The 23,316-nt window shown below is 38.9% G+C and overlaps 1 protein-coding gene across 1 annotated transcript in view; it reads right to left on the reverse strand.

The window, feature by feature from the left end:
* The window catches only part of SPATA6 (spermatogenesis associated 6), a gene marked incomplete at its 5' end in the record, with an annotated part of 39,036 nt that extends 15,724 nt beyond the window's left edge, over nt 1–23,312 (reverse strand). Inside the window, 10 exons of the mRNA XM_008947665.1 lie at nt 821–996; nt 3,136–3,176; nt 4,720–4,807; nt 6,394–6,672; nt 8,879–8,959; nt 13,475–13,599; nt 14,931–14,972; nt 15,807–15,855; nt 17,395–17,532; nt 23,289–23,312. Coding sequence (XP_008945913.1) covers nt 821–996; nt 3,136–3,176; nt 4,720–4,807; nt 6,394–6,672; nt 8,879–8,959; nt 13,475–13,599; nt 14,931–14,972; nt 15,807–15,855; nt 17,395–17,532; nt 23,289–23,312 — 1,043 coding nt within the window. The remainder of the gene's footprint in view (nt 1–820; nt 997–3,135; nt 3,177–4,719; nt 4,808–6,393; nt 6,673–8,878; nt 8,960–13,474; nt 13,600–14,930; nt 14,973–15,806; nt 15,856–17,394; nt 17,533–23,288) is intronic.
* Nucleotides 23,313–23,316: the final 4 nt, after the last annotated feature.

Below are 23,316 nucleotides of genomic sequence, written 5' to 3' on the forward strand. Positions count from 1 at the left end.
TCTCCTCAAAGGACTGGGGGGACCTGAAAAAATGTCAAAAACTGGAGTGTGAAAAACTCTGTTCCCTCATGAGACACTGAAGCTGCAAGGCTTGCCCAAAATGTCAGCCCAGGGATTGAAATCCACTGAACTAAGGGATATTAGAAGCTGTCTGCCCCAACCCCACTGGGATCAGTGGAGCCTACCAAGAAAAATAATTTAAATATAGCAATTAACCTCCACGCAATTGCTGCGGAGGCCCACGTTTCAACTCAAACAACAAAATGTTAGCATGTCAATAAAGCAGAGAGATTGGAAAATAACACACTGACTACATTAAAGCTAGCCCAAGCGTGTTATGCACTCTAGTCACACATCTGACCACAGCACAGCCACAAGGACGTGCTTACAAACACCAGTCAGAGGGAAAAAAGGCTTCCAAGTACCCCCTGTAAAACCTGCTTGACATGTATCTATATTTACACTCCTGTATCTATATTTACATTCTAATCACCTATGAAACAGTGATTATTTAAGTATTCTCTGCTTTAAATGGATGTTGGCAGCATGAAATCTGGGGCTTCCTTGTTTTAGAGGAGGTTAGCAGCAGAGATATCCAAGATGCTTTTGGTTGCCATGTTGTTAGGGTTGTGTTCACTAAGCAGAGAGGTGAAGGCAAATGCAGCACCTGAAGACAAGTCAAACAACAACATAGCTGGTGGGGAAAGATTTTTCAGTCTCTTCAGACTGCACGCCTCCAAACATGCCAGTCATGCAAATCCTGTTATCATCTGCTCATGGTAACAATTTCAAAGTTTCACACACAGACCTAAGTCATTACCTTTCCCTTAGAGAAGATCGGTTTAGCACAGAACTTGGAGAATGCTTCTGGAATGCTGGAGGTGCTGCCTGCTCCAGTGAACCAGCAGAGCGGGACCGTCTGTTGCGTGGATCTGAGATCACATCCTCACGGCAAAGATGGGAACTCTCAAAGTCCTTTCCATGAGTAGACTTTGCCTGTAAAAAAAATTAAATAAAAAACCAAAACACCAAACCTTTCTAAAATTTATTATAAATATAACAGAATCATAGAATGTTTTCAGTTGAAAAGGACCTTAAAGATCATGTAGTTCCACCTCCTTGCCATGGGCAGGGACACTTTCCACTAGATCAAAGTTGCACAAGACCCCATCCAACCTGGTCTTATGCATCTTGATGATGTGGGTTTGAGATGTCCCTGATTATGGCAGGGGGGGTTGGACTAGATGACCTTTGGAGGTCCCTTCCAGCCCAGACATTCTATGATTCTATGATCTCCAGTGATGTGCCATCCACAACTTCCCTGAGCAACCTGTGCCAGCGTCTCACCGCCTTCATAGTGAAGAAATTCTTCCTTACATCTAATCTAAATCTACTCTCTTCCCATGTGAAACCATTACCACCATCCTATCACTACAAACCCTTGCAAAAACTCCCTCCCCAGCTTTCTTGTAGGCACCCTTAAGGTACTAATCAAGTTGTACAGTTTTCATATTTTTACTTTTCAAACCAGAAGGTTAAAGGTTGCACATACACATGGGAATATCTGCCTGCTGGGGAAAAAACAAGGACCCTCATTTCATAGAGAGAGCCCTTGTTAAAGTGTCAAAGGACTCCGCTGGTATCTAACACACCATCTTACAGCAAAGTCTACTGTAACAGCCCTTTTATCACCTTTTCTGACTGCACAGTTTAAAGTTTTGCCCTTCCCATGAATCTCAAGAGACTCAGAATGATGCCCAAGAGTCTAAACAACACAAACCTTGGACTTCTCAGTCTGAGACTCCTCATTCTTACATTTTTTTTCTCCTCTTGATTTGTTGTTCCTCAAAGGAAAACTCAGGCCCACCCACTCATCTTCTACTTACTCTTCACTATACTAGTGATTCCCTTCATATTTCCTCTTAATCTGAAACACCACTAAAATGTCTCAGTGTGTTACCCCTTTTTCCCTGGCATGGGGACTTCTTACAAGAGCTGCTTCCCAAAGCTGAGGAAAAATGTCAGACCCCACAACAAAACCATACCAACAATACTCAGATTATTCATTAGCATTTTCTAGGCTGCAGATCTTTTTTTTCCCTTCAGATTTGAGAATCAGTTCTTTAGTGAATCTGTTTTATATTTCAAGAAAAAGATACATTCTCTTCAGCCCTGATTTTTTGAAAAGGGATTAGCAGCATCAAGAACATGATGAGTTAACCTGTAGCTCAGCTATCTGCATTCTCCAATGTCAGATTATCTTAAAATCCACTTTCCCGTTGGGTGTAGTGGAGGGAGGGCAGAAGGATGGGGGAAGAGGACACAAACCATATTTAGCATATTCAGTAGAAATTCTCTATTTTCTTCACACTTCCTCATTTACAGCCATGGAACAATCTAGAAGTGGCACAATATATTAGACTTAAGTGGAACACTAAACTGCAATCCCTGGTAATAAAAGTTTAGAATCTGACAGAAGAGCACTTAGCATATATCAAGGCTTATCCTTATAGTTCCCCTTCTTCCTTCCTCCTTGTTATCATCAGTTTTCTCACCCATCAGGAAATTTAAGAGGGTGTACATAATTAAATGCCTAAACCCACAATTTCCACAGTACTTCAGGAACCCAGGCAAAAAATAAATAAATGGATGGAAAGAATAAACTCCAAAAAGCAAAGGAACACTGACATTAATCTTCAGATCCATTTAATACACAAAGCAGCTAAAGTCTGAAAAAGGAAGGATGTGACATAACAGAACAGTGGCTTGCCTCTTGTACCAGTGCTGCCTTTCCATAGAGTTCCAGAATGAAGTATGCTCTCAGAATGACTGGGAAGGCAAATGCAAACAGCATTTAAAGGCTCTTCTACAGCCTTGTCACAAGCTTTAACACCAAGGAGGAGGAAGTTTTGTTCCTACAGGCACGACTATTTTATAAAGTGTTAAATTTCACATTTCTATTTGTAAATAATCTGTCACCAGGCCTAAACTGAGACAGATCAGATTTCAAACGTCCCTTTTCTTGCTTCCGATACTACAGGAGATAAAATTTTAAAAATACCTATGCAAAACAATGCTTCTCACTCAGCATTTCCCAAAAACAATGTGTAAACACTAGCACTTCTGAGTACTCACTTCAGCTTTCTTGGGTCTGTAGCTGCCAAGAAGAGAAGGATCTGGAGAAAGAAAAAAGGTGCATCGCAGAAAAAATTCAAAAGAAAATCCAAATGTCCAAATGTCCAATATTTCATTTTTTATGAAATCTTTACAAAATAGGTTATAGTAATTGTTAAATACTACTACCGCTAGTAATAAGTGTAAAGCAGTTGTTTCCTAACCAGCACTAAAGCAACTTATTATTAGTATTATACATTGTGAAATTCTAAACAGCGTGCTCAGAATATTTCAGGAAACCACTTGTTTTAGCTGAAAACAATGACTTCACACTTAACGGAATCCCATGTTTATCATACTGACTCAGGGCACGCACTGTCTTCTATGGACAGAAGCGACACATTTTGTTAAGCTATTAATTGCCTAAATGTAAAATCAAACTCTACCATCCCCCAAAACTCTCATGTACATTACACTACCTTACTCATCTTCTCTGAACAAACTTCCCTACAACACCTCTCCCTCCTCCTAGCACCTCATCATTCCTTCCCTCACTGCTGACCCACAAACATGAGTGTGAAGCCCATGGAAACATATGTGGGGCTGAACTATACTGTCAATATTAAGTTTCCTAATCCTAGTAATATGTGGGGTTTTTTTTCCACACAGGCAGGCGACCAGTGAATCTGCTGGATATTAATAGTGAGGTAGATTCTGATCTCTTAACCACCGTCCAGAAACCACCAACTCATTTCCTAAGTATGAAGTGGTATCAGAAGATAACAGGTCTGTTACAATCTGTAGTAGCTGGATAATGTAAGTGTGATCCCACAGGGAACATGAAACTTTTACAATCCTGCACCCAGTGCTACTCCAAAGAACAAATGTAAAATAACAAGTTCATAATGATTAGCTATATAACAATTTATAATTAGTGAGGAGGTGCAATAAAAATGAGGCAGAACACACATAACAAACAAATACTGATGAGACTCATTAAAATCCTCATATTGCCAGACACTTGCAATAAAAACAAGTTTTAGGGTACTTCCTTAAATTTCTGGTCCCATACCTTTCATTAAACCCTCACTTACTGATACCAATGAATGCTGAAGCAGACACTGGAGCACATCCTGGATGCTCATTAATACTGGTAAGTCACTGATCCACTACTCAAAAATACTGCTGAAATGAACATTATTCATTTCTAAAGCAACAGAGCCCTTGCACTTCAAAATGATCAATACACCAAGACTGATCAACACACCCACAGACCGTGACACAGATTTGCTCTGCTATCCAGCTCATCAAAACAAATGGAGTGGAACCGAGCACTCGCCTGGGCTTTGCTATTTTCTACTCCTACTCCTACTTTCATGTTGTGTACAACTATGTTCCAACTTTCAGCAGGTCAAGAACTATTCCAAACAACCTCTTGCAGCAGTAACTTATTTGGTGTTCTTCCTGTTCCTAGGAAGGACGAACACCTTTTTCCCTTTATAGACAGAACTTTTTATAATAAATGAAAAGCCAAAACAAAATAACCTCATTAAACTACTGCAGGAAACAAAATAATGAATGAAATACATAGGAGAAATTACTGACCATAGTCTGCCTTGGTCCAGGCTTCTGCTGAGCTTTCTTGCGTGGGACAGCAAGTATGAAGTTTAATACTAGGACTTGATTGTTCAACCTGAAGCAAAAAGACTGTTAAAAATACTCAGTATCAAATGTACCAAGTTCTAATTTTTTTTCTGTTTTCGTTCATAAGATCACATCTAGCCCTTTCTGAAATATTTAATTCTTATCTAAATATGATTTAAAACTATTTTCACAACATTTTTCTCATTTTGTTTAGTAGCATCACTGTGCATAAACCATAACAGTGCTAACACTGAATAGCATATTGTTAAAAAAATATAAAATATGGATGGTTTCTCTCCATCTACAACGTGTGCAGTCTTTTTAAACAATTCTTATTATCTCTTATTTATTCCAAACAGTTCAGATCTTACCAAGAGAGATCTGAATCTCTTCCTAATTAAAAAGTTACATTCAACATAATCTAGTTTTAATCTTCATGTAACACAAAATCTCTGGTCCAAAAGAGTCCACAGCAGCAAAAGCAACCTAAAAAAAGCACTCTTAATCTAGAAAGGCCATGACGATCAGGATATAGTACATTAAGACACAAGCCAAGGAATCAAAATCAGTAATCAGTGCTTAAAGATGCCATAATTAAATTGTGAAATTCACCTATACATCAAAAAACAGAAGTATTGATTAAAATGAGTTAAAGTATCTGACAGAGATATAAACAGTAGGTTTATAAATTATTAATGGCTTATTAAGGCTAATCTGAATTTCTAAAAAGTACCTATATGTACAATAAAACTTGGAAAAGAATTCTAAAATTTAACAAGATATTACTACATTTGTACATAAATGAGAAAAAAATTAAAGTGAAAAGCAAATTAATTAAGTGTTAAATTATCTCAATGGCTGTGACAAGTACCCAGAATAGTAGACAAATCATTATGTCATAGCACAGAATCTGAACAGTCCTCTTTCTGCCCACACATTTAAAGTGGCTTTCTAAAAATAAAGGATTGTTGCAATCATAAGAAAAAATAAGAGGAAAAAATATATGTAAGAGACTATGACCCTCCAAGAGCCTGGGAAAACTGCTCCCTTTGTATTAAAGCACTTGAATACGGTTTCTTTAAATAAGCACCTAATTTCAGAACAACTTTTCATGTATGGTTAGCACAAAGTCCTTATATGGGTGTTAAAGTCAGGCTGCTTATGAACTCTTAAGTCGGTGTTAGAGATGTTGCTCTGAGGAAAGGAAGTGTTTCAAAGATCATAGAATGGTAACATAAAAAAAAAAGTTGAAAGAGGAAGTGTAAATGTTCATAATGTGACTAGACAGTCTTTCTTTAAAGTCTTATTCAGGAATTTTTAATACTAATATCAATTACTTCCAAGCTGAATTTATACACCTATTATCCTGTCTAGTGTGCTGGAAGAAAAGAAATGGGGCCTCAGAGAATTTAACCAAGATATTCATGAAAGAATTTGATCTTTGTCTGTTACTAACGTGGATAAAAGAAATTTTATTTTAGTTAATTTTACATTTAAATCACTACGTGACAGACTTAAGGAGAGAGAAATTACTCATCTAAACTAAGAGCTGAATGAATTTTTTGAGCAGTATTTAGTGAAAGAACAATATTTGATCTGGGCTTAAGCTGGAGGCACTTCAGAGAGAATACAAACCCGTCTCACTACAAATGGAGGTTTATCAGTTTCTCTTCTGAATTCGTAAGGACCGAGGTTTAAATGGGCCAGTCGCTGCCTGGCTTCTGTTGATAGCTCACACATTCGCCTTCTAGTGTACGGAGATGGAGAACGTGATTTAGAAGCTATTGTAGGCAGCTCGTAGTTCTTTGTTGCTAAGCTGTGCCTGCTTTTCTCAGGTGAAAGAGTATTCTTCTTTGGTAACTTTGTTTGCAGTTTTCCATTTGGGGTTGAGTGATGTACCCAATTCAAGTCACCCTAAAGTGAAAAAGAGAAGTTATCTGGTTTGACAGCAGGCAGAACAAAGATCGCTGAAAATGATGCAAAGAGGGAAGTAATAATTTTAACAGAAATATGTGCCATGTCAGCTCAAGTTCCCCTCACAAAACTGCAACAAACAGCAATTTTAAACACAACAATGTATTTACCATTTTATCCGAAACCAGAAAGAGGTTAAAATACACTTTACTACAGGTCAGCTATTAAGTGTCTGATACTTGCCCAATTAGTTTTCTCACAGAGTGAGAATAAAAAAAAATTAAACATTTTTGTCACAAGTTCTTTTTAACCTGCATTGGACATACACAGATTTCAAGCATTTATTCATCTATTTAAACTTTTTTTTAACCTTTTAAAATCCTTACCCTTTAAAATAAAACACATAAAATAGAAACCTAGTTAGTAACCTAAAATTATATGCATTTAGAGTTGTCTAAAGTCTCAGAAGTGTAATTACATTCCCTGAAATTTATATTTTCTTGGATCACGGTGAATTTACTGTTTCTTTAGAGTTTTAATTACGAAGCTATGTTTGGTGAAAGACACCACTCCCTCTCCAAAAAAGTCCCCAAACACTTTAAAAGACCATCTTCCAGAGATCCTCTCAAATCACATGAATACTTTTGCAAAGAGGCAAAGCAGCTGTTTAATTGTACAACTGTCACTTGACATCCAAAACATGGATTTTTTAGCTAAAATTTATTAAAATCTCACCATTATCAAATATTGCCTTAAAGGAATACCTCTGAGCTGATACTGCTTTTAAAATACACAGCAGAATAAAGGACAGTGGAGAAACAACCAACCTCACCACCTCTTCCCACAACATGGGACATGGGTGGTGCTGTTTTAAGTTCTGTTGTCATTACCAGCAAAGGCAACCCCAAAATCAGGACTGATACCCTACCCGAGTCACTGTGAACTTCTTGAGTGACCGATTTCAGATTCTGGGAAAGCAACCCAGCAATGTCCAGCTTGCCTTCAAGGCTTTCCCTCAGCACCCAACAACTACCGAGGCTGAGGCTGTGTGTTTCTTCTGTACCAGCACAGCTTGAACCTGGCACCACACGGACTACTCATGCCACTGTCTGTCTCAGCACTTGAGCAGCTGGCAGTGAACATGGAACTGGCCCAAACAAAACCAGACCTAATTCTCTAGGATTAATTTTGATTTCACCAGAAGTAGGCCAGGCTTCTGGCTTACACCAGTCATGAAACCAAACTTCACTGCAACACATGCAAATTTGATATGCCATTCATCACACATTAAATAGTTTTAAGGACTTCTTATATTTTAAATCAAACTGCCCTTTTTGAAGTCACCTTTAGGGAAGCTATTTTTCTGACAATGACAATTGTAACTGATTTTCTTAATTCTTTATCTAAGTGTCTCCATACATTTTGTTTGCTAAATTTGGAAAAAATTTCTCAATAAACCAATAAGCAATGCCACAAACAGGTCGGTCACAGTTACCTAACCCTCTTTGCATGCAAGCCTTCCTGACAACCATTTCATTTTTATGCTGCCAAATCATTTTTCAATCATATAGGAAAAAAAAATGGAGGGTAGAAGACTAACTTTATGTGCCAGCTTGTGCCAGGAAATTCAACCAAAACTCCAGTCTGTGAGAAAGGAGTGCTCCCAAATGAACAAACACATCAGGGGTGTTTTTTTCCCCCCAGTTTCTTCAGCTACTTGACATTTAACTTTACTCGGAAGCATTTCCAGATTAGTATTAGTGACAGCCTTTTCAACAAAAATCTTCATTTCCATTACTGATATCGTTATGCAAAACAATTAAATTAATTGTTTTGGTTTTGCTAATGTACCCTCTCTGACTTCACCCAGATTTCCCCGTCCTTAAGTGGCAGTAAGAAATGGTGAGAAGGCATCTTCCCACCTAAAGATACACCAGGGATTGACACTTCAGCCGATCATAGAACATAGCAGCTAATAATTGTTTCAGATTCAAAGAATTCTCAGAATTTACTGTCATGCACCAAAACCACTCTTTACTCGCACTTATTAAAAATTTAATCAAGTTGTCAGGCACCCATGATAACTGTTTTAACCACAACAAAAGAATAAGAAAAGTTTGAAGTGAGCAGCATGTGCAAAAATTGGAACCAAGGCTATCACTATTAAATCTAGAAATTAAATTGCAAACAATTAAATTATGCTAACCTGTATGTGACTCCTTCCTGAGCTTAAGAGACTTTCTGTAATAAGGGAGCTTGTAGAAAATCTCAATTTTGGTGCAATTCCCTAGAAGAGAGACAATAATTGAACATCAAGCTCCAACTCAAGATAAAGGGTATCAAAGCAGTAAATGTCACCTAATGTAACAAACCATTCCTAATTTTCAGCCATTTCCTTTGTTAATTTTAGCCTTTAATAAAGATAATTAGAAAAGACAGAACAGCAATGGTAAATGTCAAGATGCTAACATTTGCATTTCTGACAATTCAATTACAGATGATTATATTGCTTTCGTACAACAATTGAGGTCTGACTTTTATTTCAATACATTTCTTTGTCAGAAGCACTTTTAAAGATTTTTCATGCCATGCTGTATAACATCAATAAAAAATCCAAGCATGCTCTAGAAGTTTCATTAACACTAACTTTAGAAACTTATGTATAAATAATTTCAATTGTGAAATCTTTTTTGTAAAAACATTTTGAAAATTAGTTAATTACACTACAAAAAACTGTTCATTTGTAACAGTACAATTAAGAATACCCTTAATTCTGTAACCATTAGAGCAGAGTTTGATTTCTGTGGATTGTCTCCCATGTTCTATAACCGTGGTCCACTTCCTCTCAACCCCCTCTTACACATGTGGCTGGAAGAGGCAGCCCTAATTGGATCAATTAGGAATCAGTGGGGTCCAACTGGACCTCCTGGTCGACCAGTACACAGGTGCTAATGGCCACCAAGTCCCTCAGTCGTGACGTAGCTAAGAGTTTCTGTACAATTCTTCTTTTACTGCAGCCATGCCTAGGAACATAATACCTCTTAGAGTATACTTCTTAGAGTTCTGCTTCCTGCTAAATTCAGTTAGAATTGGCCGATGTATACAAAATTTACTGTGTGTAAATGGCAAAGATTATGCTACACAAGTGTCATTTTGTAAACCAGCAACATCAAAACAGCACTAAAGGCCATATATGCCATAAACAAGTGGGAATCATCTATGTGCACCTTAGAGAGCTCTGCAGAGCAAAGAGAGAATCAAGTGTCCTTAGAACTTTCCACCCTTTCTTCTTTTGACACAGGGGTTGCTGCCCTGAGGCATCTACATGCAGGGGCATCTGTGCACATGAACACACAAAATCACTGAGAAACAAAAAGGAGCTGGTCTGTTTGTAACTCTGCTCCACATTCTTAAGAATTAGCAGGAACCTTGAGTGAAGTCTACTGCGGAACCAAACTGTTCTCTGCCACCTGCCCAAACACACACTGATTTCCCATAAGGGAATAGGATCCAGCCCCAGGTTAGATTATGGAAATGAAATGAAAAAAAATGCCAAGAAAGCTCAGTCATAGCAATTAACAGGGTCTAGCATTCAATCAAGTCAAGTTATGGCATATAAAAGAGATTTTAAAGCTGACTGTCTTTAATCAACTCATTTTTATTAGTAATGAATTGTCAAGTGCTATCAACAATTTAAGAAAGGACACATCAGAATTAGTAACTGTTCTATAAAAAGCAACAATAGAGCACCTACTGCTCCTACAAAGCCTGGGAAAGATTACAGAATTGTTAAATGCTCAGAGCTGAAAAAAAAAAACTTAAAAATTAAAAAATAAAATCACACAGAACTGTGTTTTTTTTTCCAAAACATGTAGAAATGTTTTGTGACAAGGGAATACAGGACAGCACTCACATACATAGGCACAGATATGTAAAAAGCAACTTATAGGCCAAAAACAAACAGAGGAGTTCTTCTGTTTTCTGCAGTTCCTAAGCTAGGGATTGCTGAAGAATATTCCATACAGTCTTATGTAAAGACTGCCAAATAGCTCCAAACATATCTGTAAAGGAAAATCCAGTCAAAAAGGTTTTGGGATCTATTCTTCTGCCTCCAGCTTTGTGGTGTCTGCAGCCTTGAGCAGGTTTGTCAGTACCAGTCATTAAACAGAAGTGATATGGACATAATATTAATACGATCATAGCACGACTGTATGGTGGTTCATCTTTAGAAGAACATGACTTAGAAAACAAGACCAATATAAGCTTTTGACTGCAAGGAGCACAAGTACAAGTCCATAGCTTAAAAAAAGTATATGTGAATATAATAGAAGGTCTTGTATGGGTATACTAATGAAAGATAGCATAACTAAAAAGAAACTGAAATAACATGGCAAATACTGCATGAGGGTGGAGAACAGTGATAAGAACATCTGTAAGAAGTCACCACCAGTCAAAGCTTAAACATATTCTGAAAGGCAAGGGTTGCAGAGAAATACAGATGAGCCAGCAAAAGCCTCAGCTGGGCAACACTGGACCAGGAGAGATAACTTGAGGCACGTCTTGTATGAGTACTGTGTTTCTAAGCCTCACAAGACATTTAGCCAGAGACATTATCAGCCAAGTGCCAGATTTCTGGAGGAGTTCTGATCCTCTCAACTTGGGATTCCTTCCAACTGGCAGATTAGTAGTGTTAATCAGACACTGCTTGTCACAACCTATCCCAGCTCCACAACTGTAACCTTGCTGTTGCTACCTTCATTTTTTTTTAGTACAAGACAAATTTATTTGGAACAAAAGTGTCACTGAAGCACAGCTGTCAGTCAAAAAATACTCAAAATCTCAGTTAGCTATAAATAACTTGTCATGTGGGAAGAACACAGCTTGACTAGCATAGCACAGGAATAATGTGAGGGTTCTCACGACCCTGTTTAACACTCCCTTTTGCTTAGCATTCACATTCAGCGCTTGGTGCAGGCTGAGTTAGCAGCAGATACCTGCCAGTGAAGCTTAGGGAATGCTACAAGATGGAGACATTTGAAACTGCATTTCTACTGGAGGTAAAAATCCCCTCACAGCTACCCCATTTGGCAAGGAAGGAGAGGAACCACAAGTTCCTTCCATGAGCCACTCTTCAATTCTATCAAACACAGCTTCTTTATTATTCCTGAAAAGGGGGTCATTATTTCAAAACCCTTCCTGACACTGTTCTTCCTGTTGTTCCATTCCTGATGGAATGGAGCAACACATGCTTCTCTGCAGCCCTTGTTCCAGGGCAGAGATGGATTTCATTTATGCTGCTCCCAAGGACACGGAAGTACATTTCTATCTTAAGCCGGTCAACTTTCAAAGCTACTGGAGTGTCATCATTCAGCTACATATCCAAATGTCTCTGATCACATCTTCTCGCAGCTCACAAATAATGGTACTTTCTTTTTATTAGAAAATATGCCTTGAAGAACTCAGTCCAACAAAACCCTGTAAACTTCTCTAGTGGTTTTGCTTCCACAAAATCTGAAGCCATTTTCCTAATTTATGACTATACCTCATTTATTACTACCAGCCTATCTATTCTTTTTCAGCCCCACAAAAGTACCTACTCTGTAAGTAATCCGAAAGCAGTACAGTCCCAGCCAGCCTCTTGAGTCACCACTATCATCCATAGGATAAGCCACATCAAAGAGATGCCAAAAAATAATGGCGATTATTGCAGGGACAGTTTAAGCTGCTGCAGGACCAAAATCACAGCTTTCATTCATGGAAATATAGCACAGCATTAGACACCAAACTAGCACTTCTAATTGCAAGTGACTGGGTGACTTCCAGGTTGCCTTTGCAGGGGAAAGATTATGCCAGATAAAAGATACCAGTGACCTTTAATCAGCATTTCCCTCCTGTCATGTGTTTTTAATCCATTCACGACTGAGTCCCTATCTTCCCAAGCCAATGTCCTGCCAATCCATTAGTAAAAATTAACAAAATAAGACCCCAAACATCTCCCACGTCATCACCATCATCTTCAAAGTGCCTTCCTGAGTTATTCCACTGACACCTAAGAATCAACAGTTAAACTCTACCAAAGGGTAGTGTGAGATGAATTCATCTTCATTTACTATGTACTTGAGCCCTCATCTCCAGAAAATTAACATTAATTCATTGCACTCATTCTGTCAATTAGTTGTCATTTATCATAGCTTTTTTTAAATTGTAGAAAATGCAAGTTACTAAATGAGCATTAATGGCCTGAAGAGGCCTTAAGAACCAGGCTTTAGAGCTGAAAAACAATTGTCGAGCACTCAGCCACATCCCAGTGACTTACTATGTTAGTGGTGATCTTGCACTTCAGGGATGCTCACGGGTCAAACGGCATAGCACTAATAATTCGTACTGACTGTTGTTGTCCTAAATAGTACCAAAAATGGTCTGAAACAAAATGCTACAAAGAGAGACTGAGGGGGAGAGTTGCAAGGTTTATCTCTTGAGAGCTGTCAAGATGGTTGGCATCTCCCTCTTCTCTTGCATCCCTTCAACTACCAGCTGCACCACAGAATAAATTGAATGGAAGACATGTCATGGTGCCACGCTGCAAACTAAGTGGAAACTAACTTTTTCACATTAAATAATTTCTTGAAGCGTTTTGAAAAAAAGATTATACCTTTGCCAAAGTTCAACTGTGGATCTGTACATTCAACACCTGAAATGGCAAAACCTGTCAGAAGTAATCGCTTTTCATTTGAAGTAGTTCAAGAGGTTTCTTCAGTGAAACATACTGTATCATAAGTACAATCCACAGATATTCACTCACTGTAAAGGAAGAGGACCTCTTCATTAAAATCTCACGATCTAAACCATGGTGCCCATGGGTACGCTTAGGGTCAGGGAACAGGAAATCTCTTGTATTTTCTTCATATGTAGCTAGAATTTTTCCTCCTAAAAAGAAAAGATATACTTTAATTGGAAAATAGACAAAGCCAGATATAGAACAGACACCACACACAAGACCATATTGAAACTAAGATAAATTTTGCTCTTTGCAAATTAACAGCATGTCTCTAAAACTTATATCACACAAGAAAATAACCTCATAAAGTTAAATCAGCAACGGAAAAGTGCAAAGTCTACTCTGAAAGTATATCTCACTGTTATTATAAAAAATTAAAGAAGATTGTATTAACTGTTCTATAAGAGACATATGAAAAGTTTTCTCTAGGCAACAGTTCAGTAGTTTTTCTCTTTCTTTCCTTTCCATGCCACAGAAGAAACCAGTATATTTTTTAATGGCAGCCAATCCCTTATGAAAAACCACATCATTCTGTATTACAGGACAGTAACAGTATCAGTAATAGGAGGCATAGTAGTAAGAAAAGTGCAAGCAACATCAAAATCATTATCTCAAGATTTTCTCACTACCCTGGGAGAACCTTGTACATATTTTATTAAAAAAAAAAATTAAATAGTTCTATTGCAGCCATCTTGTCAGCTTATGTTGGGCTGTATCACACCTTCCCCTGATCCTGAAATGAAATTCATTATGCAAAATCTTTAACCCTCCAACAACAAAAGTCCACATTCAGTTTATTTCTTCAAGTAAACGGCTTGCTGAGTCACCTGAGAGAAGCAACCGTTGCCTTAAAAGTACTATGGACAAGTGACAGAGAGTGCTTTTAATACCAGAGTTTCCAAAGGAGTCCTCTTTAAAACTTGACTCCATTTCCAATAAAATACGGACTTACATTATTCATGGGGACACTCAAATTTCATTAAAATAGATTTTTATAATCATACAAACCAATAACAGAAGTATGACAAATTGCTATTTATTATCTCCACATATCCCAAGAGACCTCTAATACTTACAGTGAGGATAACAGTTTTCCCAATGGTCACCATTAAAATGGAAGAAAAAAAAGTGTCATTCTGAGAACAAGATTATGCACTCTGAAATTTCACAGACAGTCACTTTGCAAGTGAATTGTGATGCAGTTAATAAGTGTGCACTGCATGATTTCAGTTTACTTTCCATTTTTAAATATTATCACTTTCCTAAGCCTGAGTATGGTACATTTCAATATTCATTTATTGCTCTCTTTCAAGAATGAGATCCTCTTGATCTATTAACATTTTATATTCAGAGGACTATTTGTTGAAGAGCTTTCTCTGTTGTTTGTGTGTTGGAAAAAGTGATTGTGCTGTAATGGGCAATGTCCTCATGGAAATTCACCTATTAAACTGCATAATTTATGAAGAGACTGATACAATACCTGGAGGAACGAGCTGTATTAGTTCGAGTACTGCTGTGTCAACTAGAAAGGCAAAAAGTTTTTAAATGAGTTCAAAAATACTGAAATGAAAGTAATTCTCCTAGTCAAAACCCACACTGATTTAAGCTTCATAGCACTGCACATAGCTGCACTATTTCCACTACATCAACAACACGAGAAAATTAAAGACCAGCTTGCCTAAATACCACATAGCATGAACACAATGGCATTAGCAGTGTGGAAATGACAGCTCTAAATTTGACTTAGAACTTGTTGAGTTCTATCTGCTGTCCAGTTTGTCTTTCTTTTAAAGAAGATGATGCAATCTTTGCCACTTTTTCAGACAACTCCCAGTATGAGGGAGCACATTTCTGTAGTCCAAATACAGGGTCAGTGTCTCACTAGAGTTCATTATGCTCCACATTTGGCAAGACATTTTCTTTTAAAAGAATTTTACAAAAATTGAAGCTCTACACTTATATTATTTGAAAATAAATCAAATGGTCAGATAAAGGAATCCATTATCTAGCTTGATAACCAGCTGGATTTTCCATTAATTATGACTTTTTTTCCTTTTCCTGCTCTCAAGCATGTAGCATATATTTCTAGAGGCATTTTGTTAGATACCAGTATTTTGGTTAAGTTACTAGTAACAAAAGAGAGAAAAAAAACTCTGCCTGCACCAACATTGAATCTTGAACTCTGAAAACCCACGAGTGCTGGAGTCCTACTTATTTAGTACATGATATACCTACCACATTGGTTACCCACTAGATTTTTCAGAGAACAGGCTCCTGATAGTAAAACTATCACCATTTAAACCTCCAAAAAGTCTTTACAGCCCACACACCCATGACACTAAAAAGCAGAACCTACATTCCAGTAACTCCACAAGGTCTCCAGGATCAACTATATCAGCAAACTCCTGGAAAAGAAATTAAGAATGGTAATAATGGGACAGTCAAAGTCATAAAGTCATCAGACAGACTTCTGGGGAAAGAGAAACGGAAAAAAATAAAATCGACATCCCTCCTGGCCAAGATAGTTGCTAAGTCTCCTATCCTCACTGGAAAAAGAAAAAAAAACCAACTCAAATAATGGTTTGGCACATAATCAACTTAATTGAAGGGTATCAGGTCTTCTTGTATGCTTTCTAGCCATCCAGGGCTACCTCTCCATACTTAAATTAAGAGGTATTGTAAAGAGTTAGACATGTAGAAGTATTTGAGAAAATTTCAAGAGACAGCTAAATTGCTGAATATACTGGAATTCTAGTAGACGAAGAATATGTTCTTCAATATATTAGTAACATTGTAAGCTTCATTTTCACAGCAGTGACTATTCATGTCGAGTGCTGTTCAAGGGGCTTTTAACCTGGACCCCATGTGACCAGATGGCAAGGAACAGGGGGGGACGTTGCACTGGATATTTGGCAGGTAACGAACTTGACCCTAATTCTGTACAAAAGTCTCAGCAGAGTGGTGTGGATCACTTTGCTGTTCAAGGTACCAAACACTGAAAATCACCAAGCAGTGGTGCTCCACAAGTATCTAGACCTAATCAATAGTTATTGGTAGGAAGACAGATACTATTCTCAGCACCTTTGTTCATTTCTTTTCAAAGCAGATAGATCCTGGTGTCTTGGCCTTCCCCTAAATTACACTGAAAACAGTATTAGCACATTCCTTTAAGTAATTTGTGGTGTTTGACTTTAAAAAAACATGGTCCTTTTTTCACTCTCCAATAGCTGGTAAAATTATCACTGTTTGTATGTTTAGCCACATCACCAGAGCACCACTGATGTTTACTCAGTCTGGTTTTCAACATGCTAGGGGATGCTTAAAAACAAAGAACCAGAAAAGGCAAAGTATTATTATTCAGAGGTAGTCAAGAAGCCAGATCATATCTGTAAGATACTATGTTTCATTATCCCTGTGGTAGTAATAATGAAGCTAGTAGGGACTCAGAATATGTGATAAACAACTATAAATTATAAGGCCAGACTACCAATCTGGGAATTCTGGTGACAAACCACGAAAAAAGTCTCTCAAAGGGAGAAAGCTGTCACCAAAAAGGATTGAGCTGCTATTCTGTCTCTCAACTAAATTAAGTTGACTCTCCTATATCGTATATTCTTTGTTCTTCACTTTGTCATAATTTTTAGAACAGCAACATTCAGCTCCTTCCAAGCCAGGAAAACAGACATTGAAAAAGGACAGTCCACAAAAGAATGAACAAAGACCTAAAAAGCCTCATCATACCTGATGATCATCAGTATGCATAATCCCCGAGTCACTGTGTGTATGCCATAGGCACACAACTGCCTTCGCGCCAAAGAGCAGCAGGAGTTCTAATACTCTGCCATCCCCAGTGTGATTACTCATGCTGAGGGGTTTGTACTGAGTTTTTGTGTAGCTTGGGATGCGTTTTATTTGGCTTGTATTGGCTTTTGACATTATCTTACCTTCTCAAACAGTAGTTTTTCTTGAAAGATGAGTGGAAATGCTGCAGGGACGCACTGAGTTTTTTTATACTGTCCAAGTACGGAGACACTGAGATAAAGTTCCTCTTTGTCTTTCAGCAGCACTCCAGGGCAAGTTATCTGTAAAAGTAACACACTCATTAAACAAATTGAACTTTAGTTAGAGAAGTAATGGCTGTTTTCAAGATAAAAATGAAATGGTCAAGGCTGAACTGATTGATATCTGACAGATTATAACAGACTAGAGTGAAAAAATGTCTTCTCTGAAGCAATTCTGTGTGTACAAACTGAGTAGGAAAAATAGTCACCATCTGAAAATAATCAGGACCAAATTCTTCTTGCTGTAAGTAAGCACACTCCACTGTCTTCAACCCAAAATGCAACTTGGTATCTCAATCCCAGGTTAACACACTGACTAACGAAGAGTTAATCACATCAGGCTCTGTATGAAGAGTCACATAGAATGAAGTCCACATGATGGCAAGACACCAATGTTTATCCAAATTTTAGCCTAGCTACAGAGAGAATGAAGCTGGTAATTGTGCATGCCTAGATATCCGTATGCTGTCTGGCTACCAAAAAGGGCAAGTTTATTTGAAAATATTATATTAAGTTTGCCTTCTGATCTGTAAATGAGGAAAAAGTAACAGTTGTTCTGTTACTATCAGATACACGGCACACAAATTTTTATCTGAGAAGTTTGGCCACCCTGGGGGGTATTCAAGGCAGGGAAGGCTCCTTATTAGGCTGCCAGATACTGCCACTAATCTCTCAACTTTCTCTGGACAAGTCTTACTCTTTAAGTAAGAAGAGGTTGTTATGTTTTTAAATCTCTGATGCACATCAAACGTTCTTACTTGTGTTTTCACTGCAAGGATGTACACAGCTCATTGAAGAACTATTTGCTGTTCTCTCCAAGCCACATGGTTTTATTCTATTACCCAGCCAGAGAATTGTCACCTTTCACTTCAGCTCTACTGCTCACTTTTTATCACAGCATAATAAATATGAGGTTGTCTCTTCCAACATAAGGTTGCTGGAGAAAGCGCTCAGACTTTCAATTGCCAGGTAGAAAGACAAAGGAGGAGAGTGACAGGAATTAAAATAAATGCTTTGGTTACAGCCTCCCACCCCCAAATGAACGTTTTACTTGAGCTGGATTTAAAAAAGAACTATATAAACAGCAGAAAAACAGCCTCAGGAGAAAGAAATAACAGAAACCAATGTGTGATAGTGGATTATAGACATAGTATAAGCTAAAAAAATAGTACTTCTACTCATAAATATCTGTGGAGGGAAAAAAAAAAAAAGAAAAAGGGTTTCCCCTCCATGTAAATGAGGGCTTCAAATCTGCAGAAAAAGTGCCAGAATAATAGATATCCCAACTGAAACAGTGTCAGGCATTAAACAGGTTCTACAACACTCAAGTAGTTGCAAGTGTGAACAGGAGTGAGTGCAAGAGACAGATTTCATTCATACATTCTTTCCCCCAACCTACATACTGCAAGTCGAACTAGCTTGGTCCTCACTTTTCTTCTTGATTTTTTTGGTAGAATTAGAATTTACAATCATTTTTAGTTTTGTGGCTTTCACCTTAGAGAAGGCAACCAGTGTTTGCCTGTTTATTGAGATGAAAAGTGAGAGGCCTCCAGTTGTGCCAGGGGTGGTTTAGGTTGGATATTAGGAAAAATTTCTCCATAGAAAGGGTTGTCCAGGCCTAACCCAAGCTGCCCAGGGCAGCAGTAGAATCCCCATCCCTGGAGAGGTTTAAAAGCTGTGGAGATGTGGTGCTGAGGGACATGATTCAGTGGTGACCTGGCAGTGCTGGGTTATAATGGTTGGACTCTGTGATCCGAAAGGTATCTTCCAACCAAAATGATCTTACAACCAACTAGGAGGACCATGACAAATGTGTATGATAGTGTTACGCCGGACTTCTCTGCTGCAGTTTTCAGGACGATGGAAAATATGTACCATCACAAATAGCCATCAAGAAATCACTGAATTCACCTCGTGGAACGGAACAGAATTCTATTGATCCAGAAGCCCCTATGGCACTTGTTTGGTACACACAGCCCTAAAACCCTAGCTTCATATGTAAACAGTAAAAAAGGCAGGCCTTGCAAAATCCCTTTAATGGCCCACTATCATCAAAACAAGAATTCCCTGTGAAGGGCAAAGGACAGTATTCACTTCTGCTGAGCGCAAGCTTCCAGATAGAACAGCATTTTGGACTCAAGAGTTGCAAAAGTAAGCTTCCCAATGTGAAGAATTGCCATTTTAGTCTCCTTACCCGGCAGTAATCCACAATGCTATTAATTCATCTTTGTGCATAAAGCTTTACCTACCTCCACTGGCACATTTGTGAATTCTCCAAGTAGCAACAAGATGAAGAATAATGTGAATTTAGCTCTGGTGTTACAGGAGCAATCTAAACGCCAGCAGCAGAAGTAGGCACCAAAATCAGCCTCAAACAAAACCCCAAAGAACAAGGAAATTTCAATCTGAGCAATCATAAATTATTCTGTTTCAATTAACCAAAGGATAATCCAAATAAGGTCTTTAACTAAGGCTTTCCATTTCAGAAGAGGAGTCTTTCAGAAATGAAGAAAACTAGCAGTGACATAAACCAAAGAGCTGGTGGGCTCAAATCGGAAAAGATCTTGTTATTTCATCAAGTCAAAAGGAGCAAAACTCACCTGTATCCTAAAGCAAATGAAAAACAAAGAGAGAAGAACTTCTGACAGTAGCAGACAGGTTTCAAAGAGGGCTGAGAAATATGCAGAGCATTGTGGAAAAAGAAAAAAAAAAACACAACAAAACAAACAAACAAACAAGAAAAGGAATCAGAAATTTGGACACAACTTCAGGCACAACTAAAGTCAACAAAGAGAAAACAAGTGGACACAGTATAAATTGCTGGATCAGTATATAGCTAAAACCTATGTTATGAAAACAAAGATAGTTCCAGCTGCTGAAATATAACAAACTCAAGACCCGTGTGAAGCAAAAAAAGAGATCTGAATAATTACAAACCAATCAAATTAGAATATTTACATATGCAAAAGTAAAGAATAAAGACATGTAGGAAAACATGAGTAGAAAAAAAGCCCAGCAGCTTGTTTTGTAAACAAGGAAATTTTCATAATCAAGCATAAACTGACAATTTCTTGAGAGCCTGTTTTCTGGACAGAGGGTATCATATGGTGCCACGTAAGAAATCATTACTTAGGATGCAGAAGATGGGAGTTAGTAGGTCTCAAGGTGATACAGAACTGGCCAAAGGACTGCATCAATAATGTGCAAAACTGAGAGGCATCAAGTTGAGGGTGACTATTAAAAAGTTCCCCTATATATCCTGAGAGCCATGCCTTTTAGTATTTTTCTGACCCCGACACAAGAAGTCAGGGCCTTCTTGTGCAAGTTTTCCAATTAAAATGCAGAAATCAGAGGTCAACTAAAAGATACAGAAAAACTTGTTTGAGGGACAATGAGATGAGACTCACCCACTGTGTATTAACAACAGCTTTTCCTTCCATGGCAGAAGTGGGGGGAGCTGACCTTCAAAGCTGGCCGAGGGGAAGGTGATGAGAGTGTTAATAAAGGACACAACTGCAGTGCAGCTGGGAAGAGACTAATATTAAGACACAGAGGATGAACACTGGACTTTTTTTCCCCTGACATAACATAAGGCAACAGTAAGATCCCATCTGGAATGCTGAATGCAATTCTGATCCTGATCAATGCAAATTCAAAGTGGAGGAATAGCACCCCACCACCCTTAAGATGATCAGAAGACTGGTGAGATTATCCCACAGAATAACCAGGTCCCTTCAGGTGACAAAGCTCTGAAACGACAGACCTGCTTCACAAAAAATGCATCAAGAGAGCAAACACCAAAGAAGGAAAAACATACAGTGAAAGGCCAGTGTTGACATTTGGGTAAGAGTAGGGCATCAACTAGCCAGAAGGAAATTTAGGTTGGAAAGTTTTCAAACCATGACAGGAGTGAAATGCCGAACTAGTCTCCAGGGGGGAAGCAGTCCAAAACAACTGGTTTAAAAACAAACTAAATACACTCATTAACAGGATTATCTGGGAGAACTACGTAGCACAGCAGGGACATTACCGAACAACCCACATGTCCTGAAAGGGGCACTCAGAACAGCGTCGTGGATTTCCTGTCCTGTCTCTTTCCACTATAGTGGAAAATATAAGTAGAGACTTGAGAGCAGGGTGAATATCAAATACACCACAACTGAAGAAGCCCGACCCTGGGGCACACACCTTCCCTGCTCTCTCCTGGCATATGAGTAGCTCAAGGCAGTAGGAACAAATAAGGAAAGCATATCTGCACCTTTCCAGGAAGGAAGCTGGCCTCGTCTTATGCAGATGAACACAGATAGCAGAGCAACACCATAAAGGCAACATCCTCCCCATCTATGTGCAGAAATTCACAGCTGTTTTAGAGCAGCCACACAAGCCTGGGAACAAAGGTGCTAAGCAATCAGGATCACCGAGTCCATTCCCAGTATATACTTTCTGGATCTGAAGTCTGAAGAGTCTGGAAAACTGATTGGACAATGATAAGTAGCATAAATAGCTACTAATTTTTAAAAACTTGGCTTAGATAGCCTGATTTTCTTTCAACTGTTAAAGCCTGGGAGACAAGATAAGAAGAAACTTATGAAGAACATCCTATTTTAATGAAGGCCACAAGATGACAAGAGTGCCAGGAGAAAGTGGCCTCACCCGAATAGTGAAACTGGGGGAAAACGGTAAAAGCAACAGGACAAGATCATAACCACTGACTCAACTAGAGACCAAAAAGACTTACTTCCCGTTCCATGCCCTCAAGAAGCGTGTATGCTGATTTAAACACAACTAGCCAATAACAAATGTAGGATTAATTAATAACCAGTAAGTGTAAACTTGGGTGGGTTTCTGTCAATCCTCTAATAGTATAAAAAACCCCATATTTTGTGTGCAGAGCTGAGCTAGCTTTGTGGAAAATCACCTAGCTCTTGGCTTAGTGCAAGTCTATAATAAAGAAATGCCTTGACCCTGGGCACTTTTTGGCACTTAGCACATGGGGTAAAGCATCCCGATTTGGGACACTATTTGGATGGTACCTCATGTTTCCCTTTCAGCAGCAAGTATTCTGGCAGCACTCACACTGAGAGGAGGCTTATGCTCTGGATTAGAGCGACCAGAGCATGGGAAGCCAACAACTCCAGAACAGAGCGCTACCTACCTCAGTACTTCTTGAAAGTTATCAGGAGAAAGATACAGACTCTTACTTTACTCGCACCTTGTATATGAGCATAAAATTATGCAAAGTGCACAAGGGAGCAGTCCTACACATGACTAATATAAAATCCTCCTGTTTCACATTGATTTATTTCATAAACACCCTTGACAGGTACTTCATAGCTGCCCAGGGCCACATCCTGTCCCCACAGGGACCCTATCGCTCAAAGGGGTGCATATGCTGCTGTCTCCTCAGCTTTCTTTCGCCTTGTTTTTCCAAGAGTACATTCCCCACACTGTACAACTTCCCAGGAATCAGTATCTCTTAAAAAGAGATCTTTTCCGCAGGGAAGCAAGACTGCAAAGGAGCGCGGCTGCTGCTAACCCAGCGGGGTCAGGGACCGGACGCACATGCAGAAAGGGGCAGAAGTCGCCCAGGAGCCAGCCCAGAGTTTCAGACGGAACGCAGCCTCCGCTCGGCAACATGACCCGGCGCAGCCTCCGTAAAAAAGCCGCAGGCCGGGAGAGCGGGCCGGCTGCTGGGAGCGGGGGAAGGACAAACCGCGGCTCCTCCCGCAGCCTGAGACCGGCTGAAGGGAGGCGGGCTCGGCGGCCCGGGCACTCACCGAGCGGACGTGCAGCTGCAGGACGCAG

Source organism: Merops nubicus, unplaced genomic scaffold (genome assembly GCF_000691845.1).
Source record: "Merops nubicus isolate BGI_N331 unplaced genomic scaffold, ASM69184v1 scaffold11329, whole genome shotgun sequence".
Classification (NCBI taxonomy): Eukaryota; Metazoa; Chordata; class Aves; order Coraciiformes; family Meropidae; genus Merops; species Merops nubicus.